The sequence below is a fragment of the Polypterus senegalus genome, chromosome 13 (genome assembly GCF_016835505.1).
Source record: "Polypterus senegalus isolate Bchr_013 chromosome 13, ASM1683550v1, whole genome shotgun sequence".
Classification (NCBI taxonomy): domain Eukaryota; kingdom Metazoa; phylum Chordata; class Cladistia; order Polypteriformes; family Polypteridae; genus Polypterus; species Polypterus senegalus.
In genome coordinates this window covers 9,039,124-9,058,770 of record NC_053166.1, presented here as the reverse complement: position 1 = coordinate 9,058,770, position 19,647 = coordinate 9,039,124, and the positions used below count along the sequence as shown (strand labels likewise).

General features: G+C 41.7%; 1 protein-coding gene across 1 annotated transcript in view; it reads right to left on the bottom strand.

The window, feature by feature from the left end:
- Positions 1-14,388, bottom strand: part of ergic1 (endoplasmic reticulum-golgi intermediate compartment 1) — a 161,907-nt gene extending 147,519 nt beyond the window's left edge. The window contains exon 1 of the mRNA XM_039773814.1: positions 14,190-14,388. Coding sequence (XP_039629748.1) covers positions 14,190-14,209 — 20 coding nt within the window. The 5' untranslated portion in view covers positions 14,210-14,388. The remainder of the gene's footprint in view (positions 1-14,189) is intronic.
- Between the last annotated feature and the right edge of the window lie 5,259 nt (positions 14,389-19,647).

The following is a 19,647-nucleotide window of genomic DNA, read 5'->3' as shown; positions in this document are numbered from 1 at the left end:
TACTGTTCGCAAATATTGATCCTGTCCCACTTTCATGAAAAGTCTGAAAAGGTCTTCTTCTGTTTAAGAAGCACATTTAATTTGGCAACAATTTCTGAAGTTTCACAAGAGAGGTAACTACAAATTTAATAATTGTACCAACCGCTTTAGAGTATTAGAGCATTAGACAAATTTTGGCAACAACAGGCCATTCAGCCCAGCAAGGCCTGCCAATCCTACCCAGCCTGTAATATAATGAAAACACTAGAAAATATTATTTGATGATGGACCTCATCAAGTTAATTTATTTTTTTTTAATATACACTCATGGCATATCTGATGATGGCTCCAAAATAAAGTTGGGACGGTTAAGCGTTTGCCATGATTTCACATCTCCATCTCTTCTAATAACATTTATAAGCGTTTCGGCACTGAAGACACAAGTTAGTAAAGTGCAGTTAAGTCACACAAGTCAAGACTGCCAATCACGTACACACAGTCTCGGCCTACATAGTCATGCAGTTGTAACCTAGCCCAAATGTGCTTGGGCATTGTCCTGCTGGAAAATACAGGGACATCATGGCATCTGGATGGTAGGGCTACAAGGTATGCTGGTACTGGAAAAGTAGTGAAAAACCCAATTTCAAAAATGGTACAGTAACCAGCATTTCTGGATTTTCGGTACTGGAAATAACATCCACAGACACTTGCTATTGTAGTAGTGCAAAACCATCTGTTTTGTGAAGCCAAAACTGCATGCTTCAGCACAACTGGGTCTTCATGGGGGCTGTCCCCTTTATTGCTTCTACACGATCGGGACTCCATGGGGGGACCCCCACCCACCATGTCTCCACCCTTACTGCATTAATGGTGCCGTCACAGATTCCATGGGCATTAACACACCACCATACAATGACAGGCACTGGCTTTTGGACCTGATGCAGATAACAGCTTAAGGTGGTCCTTTTCAATTGCTCTGTTTGTTTTCATTATTATTATTATTATATTATGTTATTTATTTATTACTAGCTGTCCCCTGCGGCTCCACCCACATAGTAGTGAAACAGAACAAACTTTAAAAATCAATAAACAAACAGGTATCGTTAGCTTAGTGGAGCCAAGGTACACTCCAAAACTTGGCCAGAGGTACAGCGACTCGAAGGGAGGCTGGCACATGAGTGAGGAGAGCTCTACCCAGATCCCCACTCCTGACGTCATGCTTCCCCCTCCCCTCAGCCCACAGCTTCTCCCTCGGATTAGCGCAAATATATTACTCCTGCTAGCAAATTATGATACTTAGCGAGATGACAGAAGTCGCAAAATCAACCGGAATGTTCTAGCAAATTCTAGAAAAAAGCCTTATCTAAATCCGCTAAGTAGTTCTCTCGTTTGCTAGCTAAGCGGATGTAAGATACGCCCTGCCCCCCTCTCCTCGGCCCACTGCGTCTCTCTCGGATTTGCGCAAATAAATCGCTAGAGCAAGCGAACTATGATACTGAGCACAATGAGAGAGGTCGCAAAATCAATCGGAATCTTCAAGCAAATTATAGAAAAAAATCTGATCTAAATCCATTAAGTAGTTCTCTTGTGAAAAGTGGACACACAGACAGACAGACGCTGGATTTTACATATACAGATATTTAAGGCATTTAATTGTGTTAGTTTTACATTAAATTATGTGTATTTGCTGTTTAAGTTTATCAAAATGTGTATTGTTTAGTATCTGGGAATGGATTAATTCACTTTCCATTATTTCTAATAGGAAAAACAGATCGGACTTTGAAATTCAGAGTTCAAACAGTCTCCTGAAATGAATTAAGTTTGAATTACGAGGCACTGCTGTACTAGCTATGATACGAGTCGAAGACAGGTACTGTAATTGAATCATTTAAAAAAGATTTGCCACCTCTTGCCCTACTTGTACCTCTAGCACAGCATGTGTGTGAATGTCTCTTCATGGGCGCCCCCTTTCTCGAGCGTCTTCCCGTAAAGACTGCTTCTCAGACTCTTGTCATTTTTGTTGCCTCCTGTCCAGTTTTATTCTTGCTATTTTAGGAGGTGACTCTCTCTGTGTGCCTCGTATGCCTTCGCTCTTCCTCATGTGTCTCACAGTGGCACTTTCTTTCGTTGGATTTCCAAAGCCAAACTGACCAATCAGACTGCTTAGAGGGACTGGACACACAGAAACCTTAGTGTTCTATTATATAGTAGACATTTAAATGGCCTTAACTTTAAAATCAAGCCTGAAGACCCTCTATTTAAGAATACAATATTTCAGTTAAAGCTGCTGGCGTTTTTGCTCAACCTTACAGCATCTCATACTCTTCTGTGAAGACTCTAGGTTTATTTTCCTCATCCCCATTCCCAGATAGTATTACTTTAACATTTTTAGACATGACCATTTATTGTCATCATTTCAACGTAGGAGGCGGTGCGGCAGGTGGTAGCTGCACAGCTGGCACAGTACAGAAGGAAGCCTGGAGACAAACAATGCATTTTAACTAACATTACATGCAGCTGAGTATTTAACTGTGTATTCTAAATCCAAAGTGGATCCAATCAACTTACAACTTATTGATAATTCAAACTCATTCACAGTACATACTGCATTGTGTTTTACAACGCAACAATTACTGTATTCACTGAACGTTACTTAGTGTTTTATTTATTTTATGCATTTTGAAGATGGCGCACTGGTGCTTCAGCCTCATAGATCTGGCATGTTGGGTTTTAATCCCTCGCTGGTACATTGTGTGTGTGTGTGGAGTTTGCACATTCTCATGCATCAGAGGTAAATTTATGGAAGGAATTATTAAGGAAAAGATTGAGCAACAAATGGCAAGGACAGGAGTGTTACTGAACATTCAGCATGGGTTCAAGTGAGGGAGGTTGTGTTTTACCAACAGGCTGGAATTCTATGAGGAAGCAACAACAGGATACGACCAGAGTGAAGTATATGATATTATTTATCAGGACTATCCGAAATCATTTGATAAGGTGCCACATTAGAGGTTGGGTGTCAAACTAAAAGAGGTGGGAGTCCAGGGTGTAGTGCATACATGGGTGCAAAATTGGGAAAAACATGGGAAGCAGAGGGTGATGGTGCATGAAGTCTTATTAGAATTGGCTGATGTTAACAGTGGCATCCAGCAAGAGGTCAGTGCTAGGAGGTCGCTGCTATTTTTAATAGGTATAAATGAATACAAGTTTGCAGATGATACCAAGTTAGGTGGATTGGCAGATAATCGAGTATCCAATGAATCATCACAGAGGGGCTTGGACAGCATATAGGCTTGGGGCAGATTTGTGGATGATGAAATTGTATGTAAATAGATGTAAAGTGTTGCACGTAGGAAGTATGTGAGCTTTGAAAATACAATGGGAGGTCTGAAAATCGAGAATCTGCCTTACGAGAAGGATTTAGGAGTCGTAGTGGACTCAATACTATCAACTGACAGACAAGCCATTAAGAAGGCTAGCAGAATGTCAGGTTATATAGCGCCTTGATATGTGCAGTACAAGTCACAGGAGGTTCTGCTCACACTAATTAGGCCTCACCTGTGTGCAGTTTTGGTCTCCAGTCTACAAAAAAGGACAAAGCAGTGTTAGATAAAGCCCAGAGGAGAGCGACTAGGCTGAGTCCAAGACTACCGGGGATGAGTTATGAGGAAAGATTAAAACAGTCGAGTCTTTTCAGCTTAACTTAAAGAAGATGAAGAGGAGACCTGAGTGAAGTGAAAATGATGAAGGGAATCGGTCCAGTGGATCAAAACGGTGACCTTCGAAATGAGTTCATCAAGAACACGGGGACACAGCTGGAAACTTGTTAAGGGGAAATTTCACACAAACATGAGAAAGTTTGTCTTTACACAGACAGCGACAGACACCTGGAATAAGTGAACCGAGGAGTGTGTTAGAGAGCAGCACTTTAGGGATCTGTGAAACGCCACTTGATGTTATATTAATTAAGTGGGCAGGACTGGTGAGCTTTGTTGGGCTGAATGGCCTGTTCAAATCTGAATCTTTCTAGTGTTCTAATAAGCGAGATTATCATCTGCTCCAGAAATTTAAAAAAAATACTGAAAGATAAAAAGAAAACAACATTCAAAGAATTTTGATTGTCACCAATGTACCTTCAAAAAAAAAAAAAAAAAGAGGAAAAAAGAAAAACCTATTTTTAAAATAAAAAGACTTAACTTATATACAATTACAAGGCAATGCATAAGGACACTTTTGACACAGATCTGAGAGTAATTTGCTAAGGAACAACATATGAATTACTTTTATTTTATTTTGCAAACACAGTGTAGGTCTCACCTACCAGAACTTAATCTTATAAAAATGATGACAGTCTTCTGTGACAAGTAATGAGAAAGGCATAATAAAACGTGTTGATTGCATTTGTGAGTTATGGCACTGACCAGAAAGCAGAAGACAGAGATGGAGGTGACAGACTTAAAGATGCTGAGATTTGCATTGGGTGTGACGAGGATGGACAAGATTAGAAATGAGGACATTAGAGGGTCAGCTCAGGTTGGATGGTTGGGAGACAGAAAGTCAGAGAGGCGAGATGACGTTGGTTTGGACGTGGGCAGAGAAGAGATGAGGGCTATATTAGGAGAAGGGTGCTAAGGATAGAGCAGCCAGGTAAGAGGAGAAGAGGAAGGTCTTAAGAGGAAGTTTATGGATGTGGTGAGAGGGGACATGCAGATGATGGGTGTGACAGAGCAAGATGACGAGGACGGAAAGATATGGGAGAAGATGATCTGCTGTGGCAAACCCTAATGGGAGCAACTGAAAGAAGAAGGAGAAGAAAACAAGAATTTAAAAATTGTATCCCATAGCTACAATATATTTACCCTGAAAAACGAAATACCTACGGTTATCTCGGTAGAACACAATGTACTAAAAGTGTTGATCAAAAACCAACGGGCTTCTAGCATTTTACAGGTCGAACACTCAGATTTAGTGCTTTCATTTTTGAGTTATTATATTCATGGGTTCACTTCCTGATACACACACTCACATCTTACCAAGAAAGGGAGGCCAAAAAGGCGTAAATCAATTTAAAGTTTCCTGTAGAAATTTTGACTCCATCAGTATACTTTATCTATAAAACGCCCTCTTCCAACCAATGGTGCCTAGTTTTCTACAGAACAAACATACAAAACACTTGGGGTACTGAAATTGCCAAGTGTAAGTGAAGCTCCATGGTGTAATTTGAGAATCTGTTTCAGGCTGTACAACAGGTTTTGCATGTTGGACTAGAAGGATCTCTTCTTTCATACCCCACCTTCACATTTTCACTTGCTAAACCCCATATGTTTGAAAAGGAACAATAAAATGTGTTAAAGGAATACTCCACACACAAAAAAAGTTACTTTTATATGTTGCTCACCCCACCTAGCTTGTAGTGTTGGCATAGAGAAAAAATTAATCTGATGTTTCCACTGAGAAAAAGACCAAGTTTCTGACAGAACAGGACCCAATAGTAACCAATGCTGGACAACAGCAAACAATATTAAAAACATCCATGAAAAAAAATCTCTCACTACTTGTACTGCATAATCCACAAATTAAGTCATCCAGTCGTATGCTCACAACAAGAAAAGTGCATGCTATTGTTACTTTCTCATATACGCAGTACAGGGAAAGTATTGTAATCGTTGAAAAATTCGACCTCGAGATTTTGATGAATCTCGACATTTTAGACCTCCCGGAGTCTGACTTACTTTCTCGTAGGGAAAGTATTGCAATCGTCCAAAATTTTGATTTCGAAATTTCGATGAATCCCCATGTTTTACACCTCCCCGAATCTGAAAATACCATTTTTGGAATTATGTCTATGTGTCTGTCTGTGTGTGTTGTGGAGGACTGCCAGCTTCCCAGGCCGGTCCGCATCCCCAGGCCGACAGGAGGAGCTCTCCCGACAGCAGGATCGTGCCCCGAGGTCCAGCAGGGCCTTATGGACTCTGTAGTGTTTATACACAGCCCTGCTGGATACCTTGGGGACCACCAGGAGTCGCTGTGGGGGACTTGTGGGCTCTGTTGTGCCTTATGACCCGGGAGTACGTCACGGTCACGTGACAGGAAGGAATGGCGTGCTCCCGGGGTGAAGTAAAAGACTGATTGCCCTGACCCGGAAGGAATAAGGAACTGTGGACTGCTGGGACAGGAACATCTCCTGGTCAGGGGCTATAAAAGGAAGGTGCCTCAGTCCAGACACTGAGCTGAGCTGGGAGGTAGAGGAGCAAAGTGTCTGGGCGAGGAGGAGAGTTTATTGTCGGAGAGTATTGTGGTTATTGGGATTGTGAATTACATAGTTTAATATATGAGTAGTGTGGAAGGTGCTTGGTGCACTGAAGAACAAAATAAAAAGTATTGGACTTTTACCCGGTGTCTGGAGTTGTACCTGAGGGTTCAAGGGAGCACTAGCGCCCCCTACTGCCATTAGTGTGTAAACACGATAACCTGAATACACTTTCACTTTGGTCAACCAAATTTTGCATACAAGTATTAGGTACAAAATGTAGATTTCCATCAACTATTTATGCTAACTGGAAGTGGTACTTTACCTTTTATTCATGCAGTTGCAGAGTCCGATTTATTCAACTTTACTTTTATAAATTGTTCAATATATTATTAATTTGATTTGTTGTTGATGGTTAATTTGTTGTTGTACATAATATAAAAATATAAACATTTATTGTCTTGTCTTGTAGTTTTCGCCTCAAATATCCATCCCCACACCGGAGTATACGAGATAGTCTAGTGGAGACCACTCCCAAAGGGAAGGTCTACAGGACGGTAGTGAGACCAGCTATGTTATATGGGCTGGAGACGGTGGCACAGGAGACAGAGCTGGGGGTGGCAGAGTTAAAGATGCTAAGACTTGCACTGGATGTGAAGAGGATGGACAGGATTAGAAATGAGGGCATTAGAGGGTCGGCTCAGGTTGGGAGACAAAGTCAGAGAGGTGAGATTGTGTTGGTTTGGACATGTGCAGAGGAGAGATGAGGGGTATATTGGGAGAAGGGTGCTAAGGATAGAGCTGCCAGGGAAGAGGAAGGCCTAAGAGAAGGTTTATGGATGTGGTGAGACAGGACATGCATGCAGTGGATGTGACAGAGCAAGATGACGAGGACAGGAGGAGACGGAAAAAGATGACCAGCTGTGGCAACCCCTGAAAGGAGCAGCCAAAAAAAGAAGATTGTTAAATAAATAAATAACCCTGGAAAATGAAAGTAGTCCAAAAACAGAAAGACCCTTCACACAGGGTCACTCTTTTGAACTGATGACAGGACTAGACCAATGAATGAGGAGTAGAGGCGGGTGAAGATTATTTCATGGACATTTGTTGTCCAGTGTTCGTCGCCATTTGGTCATGTTCTATCAGAAATTCTCTTATGTCTGTTATCCACAAAAACATAAAGACTAAAAATTTCTCTCGGCCATCACCCAAACAAACTACAGTAGGGTAAGAAACTTTGCCAATACTGATGCTCTATGCAAGAAAGCTCAGAGCAGACTATACTTTCTGAGAAGGTTGGCATCCTTCAACATCTGCAGTAAGATGCTGCAGATGTTCTACCAGACGGTTGTGGCGAGTGCCCTCTTCTACGCGGTGGTGTGCTGGGGTGGCAGCATAAAGATGAAAGACGCCTCACGCCTGGACAAACTTGTTAAGAAGGCAGGCTCTATTGTAGGAGTAAAGTTGGACAGTTTAACATCTGTGGCAGAGCGACGGGCATTAAGCAAACTCCTGTCAATCATGAAGAATCCACTGCATCCACTTAACAGGATCATCTCCAGACAGAGGAGTAGCTTCAGTGACAGACTTTTGTCATCGTCCTGCTCCACTGACAGACTGAGGAGATCGTTCCTCCCCCACACTATGCGACTCTTCAATTCCACCCGGGGGAGTAAATGCGAACGTTAATTTTATTTTAATTCTTTTCATTTTTATTACTATTTAATTTAATATTGTTTCTTTGTATCAGTATACTGCTACTGGATTATGTGAATTTCCCCTTGGGATTAATAAAGTATCTATCTATCGAAACATTAAAACAAATTTTGTGAAGGATTCCCTTGTGCTCAAAGTTCGTATAAGTGAAGTTACCACAGAATGCTTTACAACTTAAAAACACCTGCAAGTGTGTAATTTTGATTTCTGTCAGGGGAATTTCTATTTAAAACATTTCTCTTTTTCCGGCGCTATGTAAAAGTTTAGGCCCCACTCTGAGGTTGCATGATAATTTGCTCTGTCATTCCTATGAGAAGATCACAGCAATGTGCCATTAGAGAAATGTAGACAATGATCCAGAGCACCGTTCAAAATCTACCAAGGAATTCCTGCAGAGACACACGTTCAGCATTCTAGAATGGCCATCCTAGTCCCCGGACCGGAACAGCATTGAAAATGTATGGATTGATTTGAAGCAAATTTATGCACATGCCTATTTTTATTTAGATGCACATGAAATTAGTTCTGTTGGTCCAAGAAATATATATCACTACTGAAATGGTGCGGTTTCCATCAGGTATAACATACATTAAAATGAAGTTGCTGCCTCAAAAGCTTAGCGAGTTATAAATTGATACCGTGATTTTTATCAGGGGTGCCCAAACTTTTACATAGCACTGTATGAGAACTACGTTTATAAAACTTACGCTCAATATTAAGCCTGAAATCACATATAAGCAACAAACAAAACTCAAATAACTTGAGCAAACTAAACTGGAAACAGAACAGCATACCACTGTGTCCACTGGGATTAATATAAAATCCAATTACAAGGTGTGGATTTGTCAAAAACCAAACAAAAGTAGTCACCTTACTATAAAATTCATCAGTATTTCCACATAAAAGGCGTACCTGGGCAGGCCTCCCTAATCTTGTGTACACAGCTAAACTGAAATCCTGCTTCCTATTTGAATCCTGGTCTGCAATCTATTTGTCAAAGGACTGGCAAATGGCAAGTGGTCCGTATTAACTGTAGATTTACAGAAGGATCTGTTGTTTGCTAATGCAACTATCATTTCTGTTTTAGTTCACTATAACCAGGCTACTGGTAAAAGAAAACAAAAGATGAATATTAAAAATAAGTACATTTAATAAATGCCTTATCAAATATCTTCCATGTCTAGAAAAGGCCAACGATAAGCCATCCACTAATTTTCAAAACACTCTTTATTCTCAACTGGGCTTTATTTTATACTGGCATTTTCACTGAACAACTGCAAATGGATTTCATACATAAGTATAAAATTACTGGATGACACAAATCCTCCAAAATGGAGCAGAATATCCTGGAATTTGATGACGAGTCTGTCATACAGCGAGTTTATATGCTCTTCAATAAAAAAACCCAATTATTCTCAGAAATCTAACCCTCATTCGAATTGCAGAAATCGAGTTATTGGCCACTGAGGTAGATTTCTCCGTGAATAACCCGATTATGTGGGCATGTAAAGCCTTAACCCAGGGGTGGGCAATGTCGTTCCTGGTGGGCGGGTTTTTGTTCCAACCCAATTGCTTAATAAGAAGCACCTATTGCTATAAGTAACACTTCTGCTTCATTTTCATTGTCTCGCTCGTTAAGATTTTGAACCCTTGTTGCTTATTTTACTCTTAAACAGCTGTATTCTCATTTTTTTAATTGTTAGCAAAAAGATGCAAATGACAAAAGAAGCCAGCAGTTCTCCATTTAGCTTGTTTCCATTTACACCCGTGTGGATTTATTGTGCACTGTTTGGTTTAATTGAACACTTGGAAGGAAAGGGAAGCGAAAAAACTGAAGGACTGAGATCTACTCATCCATTTTAGCCTTCAAATTTGGATGATATCCTTACAAAAGGAAAATGACTTGACATAACTTGACATAATAAATTGGTTTGAATCCTACCTGACAGGGAGAAAATTCTTCGTTAGTTGTGGTATATACAACTCGAAGACACAGGATATCCGATATGGTGTTCCACAAGGCTCTATCCTGGGTCCGCTGCTCTTCTCAATCTACATGCTTCCGTTAGGTCAGATTATCTCAGCTTACAACGTGAGCTACCACAGCTATGCTGATGACACACAGCTGTACTTATCAATAGCACCTGATGACCCCGACTCTCTCGATTCACTAACACAATGTCTGACTGGTATCTCAGAATGGATGAATAGTAACTTTCTCAAGTTAAATAAAGAGAAAACTGAAATCTTAGTGATTGGCAATAATGGATACAATGAGGCTATTAGAAATAAACTGGATACATTAGGATTAAAAGTCAAGACGGAGGTAAAAAGCTTAGGGGTAATTGTTGACTGTAATCTGAATTTTAAATCGCAATTAATCACTAGGACAGAATTTTTTCACTTAAGAAACATAGCTAAAGTTAGACCTCTTATCTCAATGAAAGATGCAGAGAAATTAGTTCACACGCTTGTTTTCAGTCGACTAGATTACTGTAACGCACTCCTCTCAGGACCACCCAAAAAAGATATAAATCGTTTGTAACGAGTGCAGAATGCAGCTGTTAGAATCCTAACTAGGAAAAGAAAATCCGAACACATTTCTCCAGTTTTAATGTCACTACACTGGTTACCTGTGTCATTCAGGACTGACTTTAAAATTCTGCTTATGGTTTATAAAGCCTTGAATAATCTCGCCCCATCTTATATATCGGAATGTCTGACACCTTATATTCCAAATCGTAACCTTAGATCCTCAAATGAGTGTCTCCTTAGAATTCCAAAAGCTAAACTTAAAAGAAGTGGTGAGGCGGGAAGGCGGCCTTCTGCTGCTATGCACCTAAAATCTGGAATAGCCTGCCAATAGGAATTCGCCAGGCTGATACAGTAGAGCAGTTTAAAACACGGCTGAAAACACATTACTTTAACATGGCCTTTTTATAACTTCACTTTAACTTAATCCTGATACTCTGTATGTTCAATTTCATCATAATAACTATTCATGGTGGCTCTAAAATCCGTACTGACCCCTACTCTCTCTTCTGTTTCTTTTTCCGGTTTCTTCACCTACTCAAAGCTTCATGATGCTCCAATAATGATGGATGGATTAAAAGCCAGAAGTCTACATGACCATCACCATCAAGCCCTTCTGTGAGAACTCTAAATCCAAAGAGGACTGTTTCATTGATGTTAGGTAGAATGTCCAGAGGGGACTGGTCAGGTGGTCTCATGGTCTGAATTCCTACAGATTTTATTTTTTTCTCCAGCCGTCTGGAGTTTTTTTTTGTTTTAAAGCCATCGGACCTTACTCTTATTCGATGATAATTAATGTTGATTTATTTTGTTTTCTTATTGTGTCTTTTATTTTTCTATTCTTTATTATGTAAAGCACTTTGAGCTACTGTTTGTATGAAAATGTGCTATAGAAATAAATGTTGTTGTAGTAACAGAGCTAAAGCACTTAAAAAACCATGAAATTAAATCATTGGCAACAATTGTTTTCTAATTAAGCAATTGGGTTGGAACTAAAACCTGCAACCACTGCAGCCCTCCAGGAATGACTTTGCCCACCTCTGCCTTAACCGGGTCACTGTTGAGGATTTTGTATCCACACCTGTCTGTTGTACTCTGTCAGCCTGCACACGTATTTGCTTCACACTCTCTTTCAGCAGCCACGGGTAGAAGAATCCTTCAGAAAATACATTTCCAGAGGAAACCATTCAGGCGAGCACATCATTTCTTCTCCCAGCTTAAATAATCCGTCTCAATAGTTCAGAAAACGCAAAATTTATGTTGATGAGCAGAACGTGCAGAGCTAAACTCAGCAACACATTCTCAAGAGCTGCAGAGTAACACACGTTAAGTAGTCGGATTACTTTTTAAAGTAACAAATAGCCTAATGCGTAGCTTACTGAAGTAAAGACACCCGCATTATTATTATTATTACAGCAGCACTGACATAAGGCAAGAAGCACACGTATCGACATGCCAGTCCTTTGCAGGGCTCGCTCACATAGCCAAGCAGAAAAGAACTTGGTACCTGCAATCCGATAACAGAAACCTATAAATAAACCTTCAATTTGACTAAACATATTTATAAAACACAAGAAAATGATCTCAGGCATCCTGCTTGTTTTCTCATTCCCACGAGGAGACTTAATTATTAAGAATCCAGTTTTTTTTTTTTTTGTTCTTTAATTTCGCCTTACACAATTTCTTTCGCATACCCCGTGGGGTCAGAGCGCAGGGTCAGCCATTGCACAGCGAGCACCCCTGGAGCAATTACAGGTTAAGGGCCCAGCAGAGTAGGATCTCTTTTGGCAGTGATGGGGATTCGAACCGGCAACCTTCGGGATACCAGCGCAGATCCTCAGCCTCAGAGTTTTCTGTCTAAACTGGGTTATTCACCTTAACCTGATTATACCCATGCACGTAAACACACAGATTGTGAGTCTTTTACAAGATAAGGAAGACAGCCATGGACCCGTTGTCGATGAGTTTGTATACTTGTATGAACATCAAAGTAAGTTGAACTGGCAATGCTACACTGGCCCTGGTGTGCATTTGCCATGTGTTCGCCCTGCGATGGACTGGCACCTTGTCCAAGGTTTGTTACTGCCTTGTGCCCTATGCTGGCTGGGATAGGCTCCAACCCTGTCACATGACCCTGGTCTGGATTAAGTGGGTTTGAAAATGACATGGCATACAGAAATAAGCAACAAAAATGTACTTCATAACACAATGAATTATTTATACTTACTTTTAATTTTATTTATTGTCACATTTCATTGCATATTTGTTTAGTTTTGTCCAAAATATTCCACCATAGTGAATACATGCAGCACATAAACAGAATTGAAAAAGAACGCACTACATTTTTTTAAAATTAGGGTCTTAAAGCTTCCAATTGTGGTTATATCAAGAAAACGTTAAGCCAAGCTGGGCCATTTCAACACAGAACATTAACATCAGGATAGTATTTTGACCATATCAAGAACAGCTGATGAAATCTACATTAACACAAACTGCAGGAAATCCTTGCCATATTACAGAACTCCAGACAATTCGGACACAAGCTGTAAGCACCTTTATGGTTTCACTGACCAAAGCACAAACCCTCATCTTTAGAAACAGTCCGTAGCACCAGCCACGACAAAACAGCTAAAGCACATTCACCGCCGGATTGCTTCCTATGACCAACACAACTGTTAAAGTCATCCATCCATCCATCATCCAACCCGCTATGTCCTAACTACAGGGTCACGGGCGCCTGCTGGAGCCAATCCCAGCCAACACAGGGCGCAAGGCAGGAAACAAACCCCGGGCAGGGCACCAGCCCACCGCAGGGGGCGCACACACTAGGGACAATTTAGAATCGCCACATACATACATATATTATATATATACAGTACACAGTATACTGTAAGATCTGTGCTGTATGGGTTACCATTCTGTTACTATGAAAACGAGTGTGAATACAAATTCAGCAACACTGACAAAAATACAACATTGGATTTCAGCATTTGTATTCCCAAACCTTGCTGGTCAGCTTCGAAACTGAGCCCAATTCCTTTCTGGCCACTTTCAATCAGATAATAAAGCACGTGAATCAATCAGCAAGATGTCTGTCTTTGGAAAAAAGGGGGAAAAGCGCTGCAGTTCTAAGGGACAGCACCATGGATACCACCACCAACCCTGCAGTTATCAAGATGCGGTTAATTAAGAGCTGTGCTCATCAGAAGCCCATAAAGCAGTAGACTACCTGAAAGGTGACTGACTCTGCAGCTGCATATCAATAAATGAATGTGGCTCCTACAGTCCCATTCAACACCAAATGTCAACCTTGATACCGTGTGCACCACAAAGACGATGGAAAACTAAACAACAAGGGCAGCGCAAAACTGATGGGCTGTGCCAGAAAGGCCAGCTCCTGCCTGCCCAGCCAAAAGTCCCAAACCCACCTAGAAAGTGGCAGTGCATCGGCTGCCCACACTGAATTAACTTTTCCTGCAGGCGAATCGACGGTGTCCTGCTTAAAACACGCCCCCTTCACTATTTCACACCCTGATTAAAAATCACATTTTTCTGTTGTCAAGATCGCTAAAGCCAAACCTTTACAAATTCTGAAGATACGTTTCACGTGAACGGATGCTCAGCCGTGGGCTCCCCTCCACTACTGCTAATGACCACTGACCCGCCAGTTTCGGCCCCATTCACAGTGTGCACGGGAAGCACGCTTACTCACCTCCGCACATCGAAGGCCATGTTGACTTGGTTTTTTTTTTTTTTACTTTTTTTGTAGGGAATTGAGTGGGTAAAGGGATATCAGAAGGATGAAGGTCCCCGAAGGTAAACGTTACAGGGACGGCAGCTTCAGTTTTGTACTTCAACGCTGCCGGCAGCTCACCGGCGTGACGTCAGCTTAGGACGCTTTGCAAATTCTGATTGGTTGGCCGAGGGATAGAGGCAATGATTCTACTTCCTGTCCCGCCTCTTAAAGAGCGACAACGGCCTTTTTGTTTTCTTGAACCGGACATGGCGTTCTGCATGTGCGGCTCTTTTTCGTGTGCCTGGCATCTTTGCTGAGATTTAGGTTAACATCCCCTAATTTTAGATGTTGGAATCTGGAGAAATCCGTGAGTTTAGGCGCCAGTTTCAAATATTTTTGTCATATTCATAAAACTGATTTCATTGACTGCACTCTCCTTCTTTGCTGTGGACTATTATTTTTTACTGATAATGTAATGTAAAAATAGTCAAAAACAACGCGCGGTCCCACAAGTCAAAAGTTTGGACACGCACAGAAATTAACGTTTTTCATAGAAAGGATTGTTCCTGCCTTACGCCCTGTGTTGGCTGAGATTGGCTCCAGCAGACCCCTGTGGCCCTGTAGTTAGTAATAGCGGGTTGGATAATGGATGGATGGATGTTTTTTTTAATTAAGTTACCATTAAACTGATTTAAAAATGCAGCCAAGACATTCTTGTGTTCCTACTGTCTACTGCTGCTTGAAATGAATCATTTTAATTTATTATTCATGTTTGACTGCAAAGCCCAATTTTCAGCAGCCATTCCTTCAGTGTCCAAATTCCTTATCATTAATTACTCATGAATACCTGCTAATTGGTTAGTAGAGAAACCTTTGCAATTGCATTAGCACCACTGAAAACCTGTAATTCTGTTCACTTGAGCCGCAAGGTTCCGCCATTCCTAAAGTTCAATTCTGAGTTCCAAGATGGCCAAAATGGAAGAGCTTTCTCAACAATTTGTATGACAGTGTTGGTTTTTTTTTTTCCACTCTCACTGTTATTTTAGTACTGTGATGGGCTGGCACCCTGCCCGGGGTTTGTTTTCTGCCTTGCACCCTTGGTTGGCTGGGATTGGCTGCAGCAGACCCCCCGTGACCCTGTAGTTAGGATATAGCAGGATGGATAATGGATGGATGGATGTTATTTTAGTAATCCATGGAATCAAAAGCAGACCAGCATCTTGAGAACTTAATGTGCATTTTGGTTTGCAAGTCATAATAAGTTCAGATAAGCAAGCAGGACCTTGGCCATTTAAGACTTTACATGTTTTAAGGAGGATTTTGAAATGTGTCTTAAATTTAACTGGGAGCCAGCGTAGAGACTTAAGAACTGGAGTTAATCTGGAGTGAAGATAGGAAAAGCCCAGATATTCAACTACATAAGAAGTGAAGGACAACAGGGTTTGTGGTTCCAGATTCAGGTCCTCAGTTGGCTCGTTCCTTCAATATATGCCAGATAGCAATGTCATCTGCAAGAAAAGATGGATCTGTGTGCGGCAGGGTGCATTATCCTCCTGAAAACGGCCACTGCCATCAATGAATACTGTGGCAATTAAGGGGTATGTGTGATCTGCAACAGTCTTTAGGCGCAGACCTGGACAAATGTGTTGGTCCCCTTACAGCTCATTGAAAAAGTGCGGAATGCCTCCTGAAAAGTGATGAAACGACAAGCAATTGTCCCCTGTGTACCCTGCATGTCTTTGATATGTTGTTGAGTAAAACAAAGCAAGAGTGAAAAGAGATCAAGCATTGCTTATTCTACAATGATGTTCTAAAATGGCCTGTTGGTACCCTTAGAAAACATACTAAATGAGGGTGTTTTTCAGCTCCTCCATTGGTGTCTATGGCGATAATTGCATTGCTAATGGGTAAATATGAGAATATTTCATTCATTATTGGGCGGCACTGTGGTGCAGTGGCCAGCACTGCTGCCTCACAGTTAGGTGACCTGCAGGTTCGCTTCCTGGGTCCTCCATGCATGGAGTTTGCATGTTCTCCCCGTGTTTGTGTGGGTTTTCTCCTGGTGCTCTGGTTTCCTCCCACAGTCCAAAGACATGTATGTTGGGCGCATTGGCGATTCTAAATTGTGCTTGGTGTGGGTGTGCGCGCGCCCTGCGGTGGGCTGGCGCCCTGCCCAGGGTTTGTTTCCTGCCTTGCGCCCTTGGTTGGCTGCGATTGGCTCCAGCAGACCCCCGTGACCCTGTAGTTAGGATATAGCGGGTTGGATAATGGATGGATGGAATTCGTTATTTGATTGATGCCTTTATCCAAAGCAACTTACAATATCTGAGATGCAATTAGTTACATCTCTTTTGTTTTTACAACTAGAGCACAGGCAGGTGAAGTGACTTGCTCAAGGTCACATGGTGTCAGTATCAGAATTTGAACCTTCAGCCTCAGAGTTTGAAGTCCTAGGCCTAAAGCCTTAATCATTACATTGCACTGCCTGCCGATTTATATTTCCCACTTTGTGTTCCTCATAGTCTCTTATATTCTCCAATGTTATAGATGTGAAGTTGTAATGCAAGTTTTAAGTAAGTCCGTTTGGAAGACACGTAATTATACTTTGAGTTTATTCAGCCTTTAGAAATGCATTCAAGGGCTGCAGTCCTGTTGTCATTTTGATCTTGTATCTCCAGTGCCTGCCAGTTTGAGAAATACTGTTTTTATCATTAGCATTATTGTTACTGTTATTGTTGGCTGATTATCTCTGTTGTATCCTGACATCTTTGCCCTCCTCCCACAATGTTTATGGCAAGTTGGCACCCATGAAAATAAAACCAAAACTATGAGCAGGCTCAAGGAAAAGAAAAAGAAACAATCCATGTAAACAGAACCTCTGAAAAGCTGGGTGGGACTTGGAAGACCACTTGTCATAAGCTTGTGTGGGTTGACAAATGACAAGAGTGAACTTCTCTTACTTCGACATAGATTAGTTCTTTCCACGCCAGGTGGTGCATTGGGCACCAAGTGAATGGGCACCAGTGACCTCAGTTTAATCTCATGCCAAGTTGACTGCACACAGGTCTCTGAGAAAGATGCACTGCTATGTTTGCCCCAGTCATCCTTGCTTCCATTTCCCATGCACTGGTGTGCACAGCAAGACCACCTTTGGTAGGCATTTTGGGGGCATGTAGAGAATGTGGCCTGTGAACCGATACCAGAGTTCAGTGACAATGTCAGCTGCAGAGTGAGTGGTGGTTCAACGATATACTTCTTCATTTCTGACATGGCATCACAGTCATCATCATCATCATCATATCCTATCACTCCACTGCCATATCCAGGTAATCATTACGTCATTAGCATCCTTAAGATCTTCATCAGTGCATGTAGGGCCTCGGGAACATTCACAGAGAATGTGGTACTTTGATTGGGTGGTCTCACCACAGGGACATTCAACGCTTGTTCTGAGGCCCCATCTAAATAGGTTGTCCCTTGTTTTGCCCAGCTTTGACCTAGCTCGGTTAAGCGCAACCCAGTCTTTTCTAGAGAAGGATGTTCAATTGGGTAGATGCTCTTGAGGTGTAGGTAGAGCTTTACTGGGACAGTTATGGTCAATCTCTTGCCACCTCTCGAGTCTATGTGTTGTGGACTGCTTTGGATTGAGTGGTTCCACTGTGGCGAAGCTCTGACGAGGAGGTAGTTGGTGATTTACTTCCTGGTGGTGGTGGAGTGGGTGTCCGGAGTCCATCAGTTGCTTGAAACTTTCTACTCTTGAACTGGTTCCTCATCATATATGGGGAGGTGCAATCCCGGCCAACCTGTATAAAGCAGGAAGGCATGTTGTTCGCAATGTGCCAGTGATGACTCGGCAGGCACTATTTAGCTGAGGGTCAACCTTGTTGGCATGGATTGACTTAGCCCACACTGGTGCGCAATACTCTGCAGTTGAATAAAAGAGTGCCATGTGCCGATGTGCAAGATGTGTTTGCTTTTTTGCTGAGGAGATTATTCCTGCTGGATATCGTCTTTTTGAGTTTAAGAATATGTTCTTTAAAAGAGAGTGTCCTGTCCAGGGTGATGCCTAAGCAAACAGGATGTTTGGTGTTCTTCAATAATTCGTTGTTCCATCTGATCTCTAGAGTTGTGTTTGCTTGTCTGTTGCTAAGATGGTAGGTACAGACCCGTGTCTTCCGTGGGTTGGCATTAAGGAACCATTTAATGTAATACTCTGTGAGGATGTTGAGGGCATTGGTAAGTCTCTTTTGGATATCTTAGAAGGAAACAGACTGGGAGGCTAAGCAGAGATCATCTGCGTCAATGAACCTCCTAATGTTGGTGAACACAGGCTGGTCGTTGGTATAGATATTGAACAGAATGGGAGCCAGCACTGAACCCGAAGTCTGCTTTTCTGACTCCTCCAACGACTCTTTTTACCGTCCATTTCTATGTAGAACCTTCTCTTGACAAGTAGCGACTCGATAATATGAACCAATGGAATGTTTTATATGGTTGTATGGCATCGTAGTATGAGATATGAAGGATTCGTTGGAGGCACCGTGTGCTGGAACACGTGGAGGCCATTTCACAATGGTTGCAGTCACCTTCCATGTTTCATTGGCATAGATAGCAGTAGGAATTACAATCAATTTCAGAAGGTGGATTTCCAGATTGGGCCCCAGTGTCGCATAACAGCCATCGCCTTCCCAATCTGACATAGGGTGCCTTGGTAGGACTAACTGTCGGTTGCCACAATGCTACTGGGGTAGGTGAAGTGGTCTACTTCTCTTGAGGTGCTGTTGACAGATGAAGACAGGGTGCCAGCATTGGTATACCCTACATGTAGAATCTTGCTTTTCAACACACTGATTTCCAGCCCAGCTTTTGTCACCTTATGCTGCAATGCTGCTGTGTACCCACTAAGCACTCCCTGAGTGGCTCCGAGCAAAGCGATATCATCGGTAAAATCCAAGTCCACAAGCTTCAGCCCATCTCGTCTCAGCAAGCCAAGTTCGCCGTCACCAACAGAGCATTGCATGGTGAAGTCCATGGCCAGGAGGAAGAAGAACGGCAATAGATAGATAGATAGATAGATAGAAAAGGCACTATAAGATAGATAGATAGATAGATAGATAGATAGATAGATAGATAGATAGATAGATAGATAGATAGATAGATAGATAGATAGATAGATAGATAGATAGATAGATAGATAGATACTTTATTAATCCCAAGGGGAAATTCACATAATCCAGCAGCAGTATACTGATACAAAGAAACAATATTAAATTAAATAGTAATAAAAATGAAAAAAATTGAAATAAAATTAATGTTAGCATTTACTCCCCCGGGTGGAATTGAAGAGTCGCATAGTGTGGGGGAGGAACGATCTCCTCAGTCTGTCAGTGGAGCAGGACGGTGACAAAAGTCTGTCACTGAAGCTACTCCTCTG